Consider the following 12,198-nt stretch of genomic DNA (forward strand, 5'->3'; position numbering starts at 1 on the left):
AGTGAGTGAGGCATAGTCCAATAACCATTATCTCCTTTCTTTACTTCTTGTTTTTTTTTTATAGTGGAATGGTCTGTTGAAACAAGCTCTTAGCTATCCCTATGGGATATTATGCTTGTCTTTTCAGGGGGTACTCCTTAAAAAATTTTTAAAAAGTTGTGTGCTTTCAGTATTTTGAAACTAGACCCGATCACGCGGGAAGTCTCGAAATCAAATCAACTATTTTACTGAGACATTACTTCTTTCTTAAAAACTACTGTTAATGTGACAGAGGGAGCCGTCGTGGTGACATGATCTCCTGCCACACCGGCGGACATTGTGTCCCCTAGCTTTACCCATTCGGGTTGTTACCAATTCAAAGTACAAACTTCTACTGATAGCGCCCTCTTTTGAATATTCCACATCCTGACCTCCACTTGCGCTAAAGCACGCAGCATTCCGCGGACAGATTTTCCCCTGCATGACAGGCACATCCCTAAACTTGTTTCATGGTTCAAACTAACTCTTGGCACAAATATTTGTTTACTTTCCAATAAAAAATGACCAGTCAGTATCTAAGAAAAGCCCACTGTGTGAATGTACAGTAGGCCTACCAGGCCAAAAGTCAAAGGTCACATTATTTCCGCGCGTGTATTGCGCACACAATGACGTCATTGTTGTTTACACACACGCACGCGAGGAAATATCTATGGTGTTTTATTAATGCCATAACATACAGTTAATAATTCTCATTCATTTAAAAGAAAAACCCTTTTATAAAAATTAATAAACTAGCTAAATGACACTATAGTGCACATTCGAAGATTAAACCATCCATTTAAGTAGATTTTCTGCCATTTATTTTGAATTCTGTCACCGAAATTCGTTTAGTTACAACAGATCTCGAAAGTGAAATGTCATCCATAGAGCTATATATAAATTATTGACTAGAGCGCTAACTTGCTCTGCGTTTTGAAGCCACCCGGGGCGCAGACATGTTTGATGTGTTGCGTGAATTCGGAATTTTAAGAGAACACACACTGCCGCGATTATTTTACATTCTGCGTGTGCGTATACGTACGCAGCTGTCCACTCGCGTACGTCCGCGGTACGAAAACCGTAACTTCGACTTGATTGCCGTACTAAAAAAAGAAAACGCGTCTTTTAATCATGACGCACATGGCGCTCGCAGTTTGTGCGCTGATCAGCAGATTGTGCGTTCACATTTGCTGCATTCTTTGCTTCGATGACACATAAAAAAGAACAAACGCACTATCATGCAAATAGCCGTACAATTGCCGTACAAAATGTCAAGCTTTTGTATTGGTTTGTACATAAACATGGATGCGCCCACATGGCTTCAAAACCTTAGTGCGTGTATAACGGGGTGTTAGCGCTCTTGTCAAATATATAGCTCTATGACGTCATCTTAAAACACCGTCATTCATCAAGCTGCATCGCTGGTTGCCTGACGAGTGTATTGTGAACATCTGCTGCGTTGCATGATACCAGGCATAACCAATAATTCTCCTACGACACACACATCACAACACACGACTGTGGGAAAACTAATAGTAAAACATCAGACGCCGTCAAAGTTGTATCACGAATTTCTTTTCCTACGAAAAGTAAGTATTCTTGAAACGTAAGAAAGGCTAGCTGTCTAAAGGATTTTATTAGTTTGCCGTTGTCTATGCATGTCAGTAAATCAACCCTACAATCCTACATTGTAATAATGGCTTTCTAATTTTTTGCTCTTATTCTCAGATTTTTAACTTTATTTTTTTATTGTTTTTAATTTTATGTTTATTCTAATTTCATCTCTTGTTTTCATTAATTTGATTTCCCTAAACTTGGGCCTCTCAGCTCCATCCCCCATGGACCATGTTTTAATACTAATAATTGGTTACTGTGTAGAAAACTAAAATGAGTAAAGTTAGACCTCTCAATGTGCTGTACAATATTTTGTTTATTTTATTTGTTACCAATACCGTACCAGCCAAGCAGGAGTTGAATGAACGAATTCGGGTCATCTCGTACCCAAGTCAACTCGTACCCAAGTCAACTCGTACCCAAGTCAACTCGTACCCAAGTCAACTTGTACCCGAGTCAACTCGTACCTGAGTCAACTCGTACCCAAGTCAACTCGCACCCAAATAAATGTTTTAAATTTTTTTTACTCTACTCGTACTGATAAATATTGTAGTTTAATTTATTTATTTATATTGTTATTTATTTATTTATATTGTTAATTCATTGCTGCAATGATTTTGTTTTCTTGGTTTTTTTTCATGTTGCAGTTTTTTTTTTTACTTAGGCCCTACGGATACGGTGGGGAAAATTAATCAGAGAACTTTTTTTTTAATATAGGCTTGTTAGAATGAATTTTTTTGGTTTTTTTATTCGGAAAAAGATAATAAGAACTTACGCAAAGTGTTTTGGTTGGAAAAAGTGGAACAGTTTATTTGTTAAAATGTACTTGTTATCGGAAAACGATAATCAGAACATAACGCAAATGAATGAATTGAATGAATTCTTACCATGAAATTTTCTTTTGGGAACACTTTAACAGGAAAAACACCAAGGTAAACATGAAGGGTTGCGTTTTATACATAGTATATTTTTTCATTGAAAATAATTGGTCTCATATGAACATGGAGGTCGAAATATTTATACATCCTTGATAACGAAGAACTAGTGTGCATCTGATCTGCTCAACGCCTTTCACGGCGACCCTTCAACACGGGAATTTAAAAGAAACCACAATGGATATCTGAATGAATATCCTAGCGGAAAAAAGGCAGAAATGAGATGAACAAACATTATTAAAAAACGAAATTCGTGAGATTATTATTAATAAAAGTGAGCTCCATATGATGGTAGAACATCATTTTTATTTCCTATCGCTTACAAAATCACGTCGCACGGAAATTCTCCATTTCGGCATACAACGTACTTGTACGGTACGAGTTGACTTGGGTACGAGTTGACCTGGGTACGAGTTGACCTACATGTAGGTACGAGTTGACTTTGGTACGAGTTGACTTGGGTACAATATTTTGGGTACGAGTTGACTTGGGTACGAGTTGACTTGGGTACGAGTTGACCTGTTTCGGAATGAACCATGACCGGTTAACCAACCTGGCTGGAAGACCTGGCCTTTGCTCTGGTTCAGACAGTACACTCTTGGCAGTTCCAAAGGTGCATTCCGCTGCTGGGGATCGTGCTTTTTACGTACGGGGATCTTTCCGTATGGCGCCACCACTTTTTCACTCATTTTTACAAAAAGGGATATATCAATCAGGTAAATAAGTTCCTATATTATTTTATATCGAATGAAAAAGTGGTGGCGCCATACGGAAACTTTTCCTTACGTACATACTCCGCGCCTTTGGAACTGTCTCCCTCAACAAATTCGTTCCGCGGAGTCACTTGCAGTTTTCATAAAAACATCTCAAAATTTTCCTGTTCAATGACTGATTGCTTTGACTGTTTTCCCATTATCAGTGCCATTATTTATTTGCTTATTGTACAGTTTCTTGTAAAGCGCTGTGGTACCTCGTGTAAGAGCGCTATAATCGTCTCTCATTATTTTCTCCAGAAGACGATCAGATCATACTGATCAAAAACGTTGAGGTTTAAACCAACAGTTCTTTTCAGAACCACCCCAACTCATAAGAGATAGTCATTACATGGTATTACCGCAAACCTTTCTATATCTTATTATTGTTATTGTTATTATTATTATTAAATCAAAGCTCCCTCCCAAAGACCACCACCAGGATGACCACCCATCACACTGTGGGGGTTCAGCCCCAGCAGCAGCAGGTCATCTCTCATCCACAGCAGGGACAGCAACAAATTCAAGGCCAGCAGCAGCAGACCGTCACCTACCAAACAGTCCAGGCCCAGCCCCACGCCAGCGGTGCTGTTATCAGTAGCTACAGTGTCTCTGGTGCCCGTCAGACAGGTTACATCCAGGTGGTGTGTGGAGTGGTCTCAGTCGCCATCGGCATTGCCGCTATCGTCTTGGGTTGTTCCATTGCGGCAGTGGGGAGCCCTATTTGGAGTGGGATCTGTGTATGTCGCCTTTACATTCTTTCCTCGGGGGAGGGGGGGGGGGTATTTTGTCACCATCCAAAACATCTGATGGTATCGTTAGATAAATTTGTCTGTACATTTTTGTACAAGATGTTTTTGGGGTTTTAGAGATGGAAATTTGCATCAATAAGGAATTTTTATTTTGGGTGCGTTGGATTAGCCTCCCTGGGTTGACCCCTTCTGCCCCGGTACGGTCAAGTAGCTTTGACGTCATTCCATTGGCTCACCAGGGTCAGCCCTGCTTGTGGAGTGGGTCACTTTGGGGCTGGCTCCAGGTGCATGACGTCCCATACGAGAGGGTGAGTGATCGTTCAGTTACTCTAGTCAGGGGCTCACCAGAGTAAGCATCGCGGGGTCAATGCGGGGAATCTAATCGAACGCACCCATTGGTTTTACCCATTGTAAGCACTGTATACTCAATACTTTTCTGAGTTCTGCTAGAACCATAGAACTCGAACTGCCTCTAACTACCGGGCATTCTCGGTGATCTAGTTGGTAAGACACTGCTCTAAAATTGCAAAGGTCGGGGGTTTGAATCCCACTCGAGTAATATGCCTGTGTTTTTTTTTCACAGAATGCGAGAAAAGTTCTTAATCTATAAAGTGCTAACACACCAGTGGGGTAAAACCAAAATGCATATTGTTGTTAGAGAAACAATTCAGGGTTACATCATGCAAATTATTTATTATGTTTGTTTTTATTTTCCTGCAGTTTTTTATTGTGGCTGGTATTCTGGGTATTGCATCTGCTGGAAATCAGAACAGCTGTGCGGTAAGTACCAGTAATGGTATTGTTTACGCTAGGTAAAAAAGGTTGTAGCATTTTTGAGATATTGCCGGAAATTAGGAGCAGATACATTGTATGTCCATGCAGGAAGAATTTATAATCACAGTTGGAAAAATAGTACTGTTAACAATGATTCTCAGATTCAACTTTTTGGGGAGTTTACCTCCTCAATTTGCAACTAGGTTTTGTTTTTGATATATACTTTTATTTATTTACTTGTAATCAATACAAAGTGTACGATTTTGGTGTGATCCCTGCCTACATGGCAGTTAATAGTTGATGGCTACTGACTGGCACCCCCTGAAAAAGGATATTGACAGGGGAGTTCACCAAGAAAGGGTTAGATACATTGTAGCTCACTTGGTAGAGCACCGGCAAGTTGAGGTCGTTGGTGGTTAGAGTCCCACTCTGTCATTTTTTCGCTGTTCCACCGAAATGTTAGAATATCAAAATAAACCACAAGGGAAACTGACTGGGGAAATTTTTAAATTAATTTTTAGGCTTGAACAAAGAATTGACAAGAGTGGGATTTGAACCAACGACATCCGGATTAACGTGCCGGCGCTCTACCAACTGAGCTATCTAGCCCTATGTTGGGGGCATCCCTATGTTGGGGGTGTCCCTATAAGGCTAACTAGGTCAGTTGGTAGAGCGCCAGCACGTTAATCCTTAGGTTGTGGGTTCGAATCCCACTCTAGTCAATAGAATGATCCATTAAGCTTCGCCCCATAGCGTATTGACCAATCACAACGCAACGAACGTCCGACAAATGAGGTCCGACATGCGTGCGTGTATGCTTGGCGCGCGGCAGAGTTGTGCAGAAAGGCATTGGAGAGGCTCATGGGTTCTTGCGCACATGTGCGTCGTGGGCGGGGCCCAAGGGATCGGTCTATTCTCCCCAAAAAAGAAATTTTACAATGTTTCAACTTGTTGTTGATCCTAGATCGTGGCTCATCTGGTGATGTCTATACTGGCCTCCCTGGCAGCTTTTCAGTTGATGATCATCTTAATTATTGCTGCTCTCACCGAGACCTTCTATTGCGGCAGCTATTTCTACTATAATGATTGTAGCAGCAGGGTAAATAATGTTTAATTGCCCCCCCCCCCCCTTCAACCAATGTTATTCTCCTTGGTAAAGGGCACCCTATGTAAAAACTGTAAATTTATACTGAGCATTTTAGGGGTACAGAGCGACAAAGGCGCTTGGTGCCCCTTAAAATTCTCCGGTATAAATGTGCAGTTTCCTCAAAGGGTGCCCTATAATCTTGTTTTATTTTTTTTCCTTAGAAAACTTGTCCATCTGTTTTGTGGCAAAAGGTTCTACTCCATTGAGAATTATGACATGGTTGTTTACTGTTGTTGTTTACTGTTGTTTACTGTTGGTGTTTACTGTTGGTGTTACCTATAGTTAATTCTTACACTTGTTCATGCTTCCTTTCCCAAAAATTTGACAATACTTTAACTGAACTTCTACTCGACTGGTGCCTTTGAATGGTTTACAGGAAAGTGCACCTAACAAAATGCGGCATTATTATTATTTAGGAGAATTTGAAACTTTGCATGGTGAAAATAGGCCTACTATATACATGTAGTAAGGTTTGATAATCTCTAAAAAAAAACACACATTAATTTCAACTTGACGTTTCTATCAGTATGCTCTGATCGTCTTCTCGACAAAGATAAATAGTATTATTATTATGATTATTGTTTCTTGTAGTATGGCCGCATCATCGTGGACTCTATTGGCTGCATTGTTGCTCTGATTGAGTTTGTGGTAGCCATCGTTGCAGCTGCTATCTGCTGCCGTGGAAGCTGTGGCTATGGCACCGTTGCCACTCAGCAGACTGTGGTAAGTGAAGAGATAATAGAGAGGTTTTGCAAGTCTATGGATTCACATACAGATACTGATACGTTGACACTTTTTGTATTCACCTGACGCATATCCGCTACTATCGTACTTTGCATACACTTTAGCAACAAATACAGGAGCTCATACACGTCATTTGAGAGCAAAGCTATAAGAAAATGCAGGGAAATACACGGGGTATCTATCGGTCAGATCGGTCATTCTTGTCCGAAAAACACTCTCGAATGATGAATGCGAGCGCCCTCAAGTGACACCTAACCTATTTGCGAAACAAAATCTAATACGGCTGACGTGAGCGGATACGATTCATTCAGTTGATGCAGAGCATCGAATGATGGCCCTCCAAACACGTTGGTCTCCCATTGCTGTAGGTAGCTCCTCCCGTTGCAGGGGGTTTGTCCCTAAGTAGGGGCCCATAGCACAAGCCTCCTCACTTCCAGCTCAGTATGTCTGAGGCAGTGACCTGCTAATCTCAGCCAGCTTGTCCTAATTTTGGTGCTAACTCTCGGTTGTTCACCATAGAGCTCCTGGGCCCAATTTTATAGAGCTGCTAAGCACGAAAATTTGCTAAGCATGAAATTTCTTCCTTGATAAAAACAGGATTACCAACCAAATTTCCATTTGTTGCATATTGCGTGTTACTGGTATTCAGCTGTTGTTTGCGTATCCGGAAAATCACGTGGAAATTTGGTTGATAATCCTGTTTTTATCAAGGAAGAAATTTCATGCTAAGCAAATGTGTGTGCTTAGCAGCTCTATGAAATTGGGCCCTGGTTTGTGATATGCCTCTCACAATGTGTCTGTTTGATGATTTTTGGGTGGTTGACCTCAGAGGTTGATGAAATAGTGTGGGATAGCTGATGTACCAGTAATAAAGTGCTCACAAAGTCCTACTGTGTGCACAAAAACCTATTCCTTCAATCTTTAGTACTTCAATCTTCCGTGTGTTGGTCAAGAGAAAATCTATTCATCTGTTCACACCATTAGCAAAAGAATTGTGCCCCCCCAAATACAGTTATTTACCCGTAATACAATCTGCCTTCCGATTGCGCCCAGTGGGTCCAGCTTTAAATTTTCGGAAGGTTTAAAACAAGTTAATAAATAGGATTTTCCATCATGTATCTTTGAATGACACAATGTTGTACTACCATTTCTTTGCAGGTTCACCACTATGTACCAAACCAAGGCAACGTCACGACCATCATGACTTCACCCCAACCATACGGCCAGCAAGGTAAGTTAAAATATTAATCAAAACTTGTTCTTATAAAGTGCGCTGAAATTGGGCCTTGCTTAAAGACACTGGACACTATTGGTAATTGTCAAAGACAGGTCTTCTCACTTGGTGTATCTCAACATTATGCATAAAATAACAAACCTGTGAAAATTTGAGCTCAATCGGTCGTCAAAGTTGCAAGATAATAATGACAGAAAAAACACCCTGGTCACACGAAGTTGTGTGCTTTCAGATGCTTGATTTTGTGACCTCAAATTCTTTATCTGAGGTCTCGAAATCAAATTCATGGAATATTATACTACGTTTTCAGAGGGAGCCGTTTCTCACAATGTTTTATTCTATCAACCTCTCCCCATTACTTGTTACCACGTACGTTTTTATGCTAATAATTATTTTGAGTAATTACCAATAGTGTCCACTGCCTTTAAGGACACAGGTGTCATGACTTGGACTTGAACCCCAGACCTTCAATTATAGAAATAGAAGGAGCTCTTTTAATCGCTCTTCTGAGAATACTCAGGAGCTAAATTTGAGCTCAAAATCATTCTTCTTAGATTGTCCAGGAGCTCAATTTCTTTGATAGCATACTCGGTTTATGATTACTAAAATGGTCAGGTCGGATCAGACTCGGACGTACACAAATAAAATTTACAGAAAAATAAAATAAAACAACCCCGATCCCACTCCCGTGTGACAAAATACCGCACGATTTTAAGGTTTTATGTTTGATGTTTCCTTTTTTTCTAAAATGTTTTCACATTTGATATAAAGCATTACAAAATACACATTATCTTACGAGAAAATACGTCGTTGATCCATGGTTGATCTAGTAGTAGTTCTAGTATTGCACGGACGACATATACAGCAGAGTGTGTGTGTGTACGTACGTGTAGTAATGTACCCGCCTGCGAGTTCGTAGAGCTAGCAATCTGTTAATTGCGCTGCTCAATCTCGAGATTGCACAACAAATGTTTTATTGAGCTACGTACGCCGACGGTATGCGCTTCGCCCTCGCATTTGCGCCGCCTGGAAATGCGCGAAAACTCGCACGTGACACATCGCTTCTTGTCTCAATGCGTTTATTGCTGGTTCGCATAGATTTTACCAATAGAGGGTGTTTAATACCACGCTAGTGCATCGTTCTAGCGTTCAATGTTTCTTTTGTTTATTGTCGCACGCAAAGTAACAACGACTGATGTGAAATCTGCTTTTGTGTTATAAATAAAGTACACCGTAATGATCGCGGAGGAGCGCTGTCAATCGCGCACCTGAAGACAGCCCCAGGAGTGCGCTCCTCAAAAACGAAGGTCTGCCACAGATCAGAATCACCAGAGTTTGAGTCCTATTCTCTTAACCGCTCGGCCACAAACGCCACACTCTGATGACACCTCTTTTATTCCGTTCTTGTTTTCCTTTTTGCTGCCGTTTAGTCTACATGCAACAGCCTGGACAACCCCAACAGGTCCAGGGCTATGCCATTTCACCACCCCAGCCCTACCACATGCCACCCCCCAACATGGCACCCCAGCAGGTTTCAAGTGTCAACCAACTCCCCGCAGTTCCACCTCCGTACCAGGAAAAACCGGGGACCACTTTGCCGGAACCGCAGGCATAAAAAGATGGACTGGTAAGAGATGGCCATAGGGGGCGGTAGACTGATAACAGGTAGCACGAGTAACCTTCAAACTCGAAAATCCATATCAATGACAATCATGTGAAGAATTCAGAATCTTTTAAACTAAATGTTATAATAATGCGGGGAGTGTAAGGTGAACATAAAGAATGATGAAGGGATAATGTTGAGAACATATTTCCCAAGAAGTAGTAGTAATTTATAAGAAAAAAAATTCACATATAAAGTACATGGTACATGTATGTCATTTTGACCAAATCCAAGTTGTTTTGCACAAAACAAAGTTAAATATATAAAACACTTTAGGTATTCAGAATATAGTGTGTGGTTTTTAATAGATTTTAATGGACTTAAAAAAGAGTAATGTGTGTAATTTTTTGTGTGGATTATTCATAACGAGGGAGGGGAATTTTGTGGGTGGAATTTTTTCTGACATTAAATGTAGAAAAAAACCAGGGCCCAATTTCATATAGCCTGTAAGCAAAAGAAACTTGCTAAGGACAGGAAAATCTTGCTTTAAAGCCATTATACACTTTCGGTAAACAGTAGTGTCCAAGTCCCACACTTCGTGTATCACAACTTATATATAAAATAACAAACCTGTGGAAATTTAGGCTCAATCGGACATCGGAGTCGGGAGAAAATAACGGGAAAACCCACTCCTGTTTTCGCACGTTTCGCCGTGTCTTGACATGTGTTGATAATAAATCTGTAATTCGCGAGAATTGATATTGTTCTAATGTTTTCTCAAAAAGTAAAGTATTTCATGGAATAATATTTCAAGAGCAGTCTTTCACCATTACCTTCTGTAAACCCTGTAAATTATTTGTAAATCTGTGAACTTTTTTTTTTCCCTGAACCGAATGTGTATAATGGCTTTAAACCCAGAACAGGTTACCAGCCAACACTTACATTGTTGTGACTGGTGCCCCACTCATTTTTTGCTCAGCAAAAAGAAATTTGTTAAGCAGTAATTTCTGCTAAACAGCTTTATGAAGTTGGGTCCATGTCACACCACAACAACAGGTTAATGTGCAGTTGCTGCTCTTATGGAATGGCTTATTTTAAACCTTACCATGCTTACTTTGTCAACTTGTGTAAACTAACTTGGGACGATCCCACTTGGTTATAGTGAGAGGGATAAATACACTTGTTGAATTGACCAATCTGTCAACAGCAGGAGCGAGATTTGTAAATCTGCTTACTACAGAATGTTGTACTTGCAACTTCCCACTGCCCTTCAAATTACAGGTTTCACAGGGCACTGTAAGTAACTGTGAGCATAGATTTTGTAGTAAGAGGCACCGTGAAAATTGGCCGTTGGCACGTGGTAATGTAAATGCCAAGTGATGAAGGAATTATTCAGTTTATTGCAGCTACTCAGATTCAGAATTTTTAAAAAGCCTATATTTAGAGAAATATATATATTTTAGAAGTAAACTATTTTATTACAAAATGCATTTATTCTTGACACGTAAAGTTGAACCAACCAGTTCTCATGGCAGCCTGGTATTTTGCGCTATGAGGAAATTGTGCCTAAAAAATTGTAAATCGTTACAATTTGGATGAGATAACCTCACTGCCCTTCTACATGTTCCTATGGACAATATTAAGTCCGGATTGCAGGTATTTTTTTACACAACAGAGATCTGGGTGTTTGACAGAGCAATGACGTCCTTGCTTTGTGTTCGTGTACAAAACAAATGGGGACATCACTAAAAAAAAAGTCGAACAATAGATGAATTGCAATTGTCACTGGCCGCCATATTTGATGAATTGTGCAGAGAGTCACGCGCAGCGCGTACACGTGTGCACTTTTCAATTGATTTACATGGCGGTCGCCAGTCGATGACGCGTATTGCAACCCTCATGGCAAAGAAAAGTCCTTGATTTACTTGATCTAGATATCATGGGAAGACAAAGCTCTGTGGACCTGAGAACAAAAGAGGTCCACATACATGTTATTGGACTTCACTTGAAACGCTACATGTATGTGGAATTACAAACATGTCCACAAAGTGTTATTTATAGTGTTGAAGAACAGCGTACCAAACGAAGGAATGTCCACACAGTGACTGCAACACAGAGCTGCGTTTGTGTGTTCTTATTCTTATTTTTTTTTCGAAAGGAGACACCAAGGCAATCAAGGACAAAACCAGGGCTATGATGGTTTGACCACAAAGTTCCAGGTCTGCCATGTTGTATCCCAAGGCCGGAAATCTGTGTGTCCGCCATGCATTGTGCAGTGCGTTGTGCAGTGCGTTGTGCAGTGCGCTGTGCAGTGCGCTGTGCAGTGCGCTGTGCAGTGCGTTGTGCAGTGCGTTGTGCAGTGCATTGTGCAGTGCCCAATATCAGACGTGAAATTTAAAGTACTTGCCAAACAACGCACTCAGTTCCGTGAACATCTACATTGCATGATGTAAAAGTGATATGTAGGCTATTGCTTGGCATGTATTTATATTTTGCCACAACGCATTGTCCAAAACGCATGACGACTCTTGGATTTCCGGCCTATTTGTAAGGGCTGGAATTTAAGGATATATTATGCTTTATGTTACTCAGTACTTACTGAATACTATTTAGTGACGTGTGAAG

General features: G+C 40.5%; 1 protein-coding gene across 1 annotated transcript; it reads left to right on the plus strand.

Annotated features, from left to right (window-relative positions):
- Nucleotides 1-1,516: 1,516 nt before the first annotated feature.
- LOC117300600 lies at nucleotides 1,517-9,808 on the plus strand. Its single transcript, XM_033784261.1, has 7 exons — nucleotides 1,517-1,607; nucleotides 3,738-4,059; nucleotides 4,792-4,851; nucleotides 5,810-5,944; nucleotides 6,584-6,715; nucleotides 7,895-7,967; nucleotides 9,401-9,808. The coding sequence occupies exons 2-7, from the start codon at nucleotides 3,763-3,765 to the stop codon at nucleotides 9,583-9,585; spliced, it is 882 nt and encodes a 293-aa protein (XP_033640152.1). The 5' UTR covers nucleotides 1,517-1,607; nucleotides 3,738-3,762; the 3' UTR covers nucleotides 9,586-9,808.
- Nucleotides 9,809-12,198: the final 2,390 nt, after the last annotated feature.

The sequence above is a fragment of the Asterias rubens genome, chromosome 16, assembly GCF_902459465.1.
Source record: "Asterias rubens chromosome 16, eAstRub1.3, whole genome shotgun sequence".
Classification (NCBI taxonomy): domain Eukaryota; kingdom Metazoa; phylum Echinodermata; class Asteroidea; order Forcipulatida; family Asteriidae; genus Asterias; species Asterias rubens.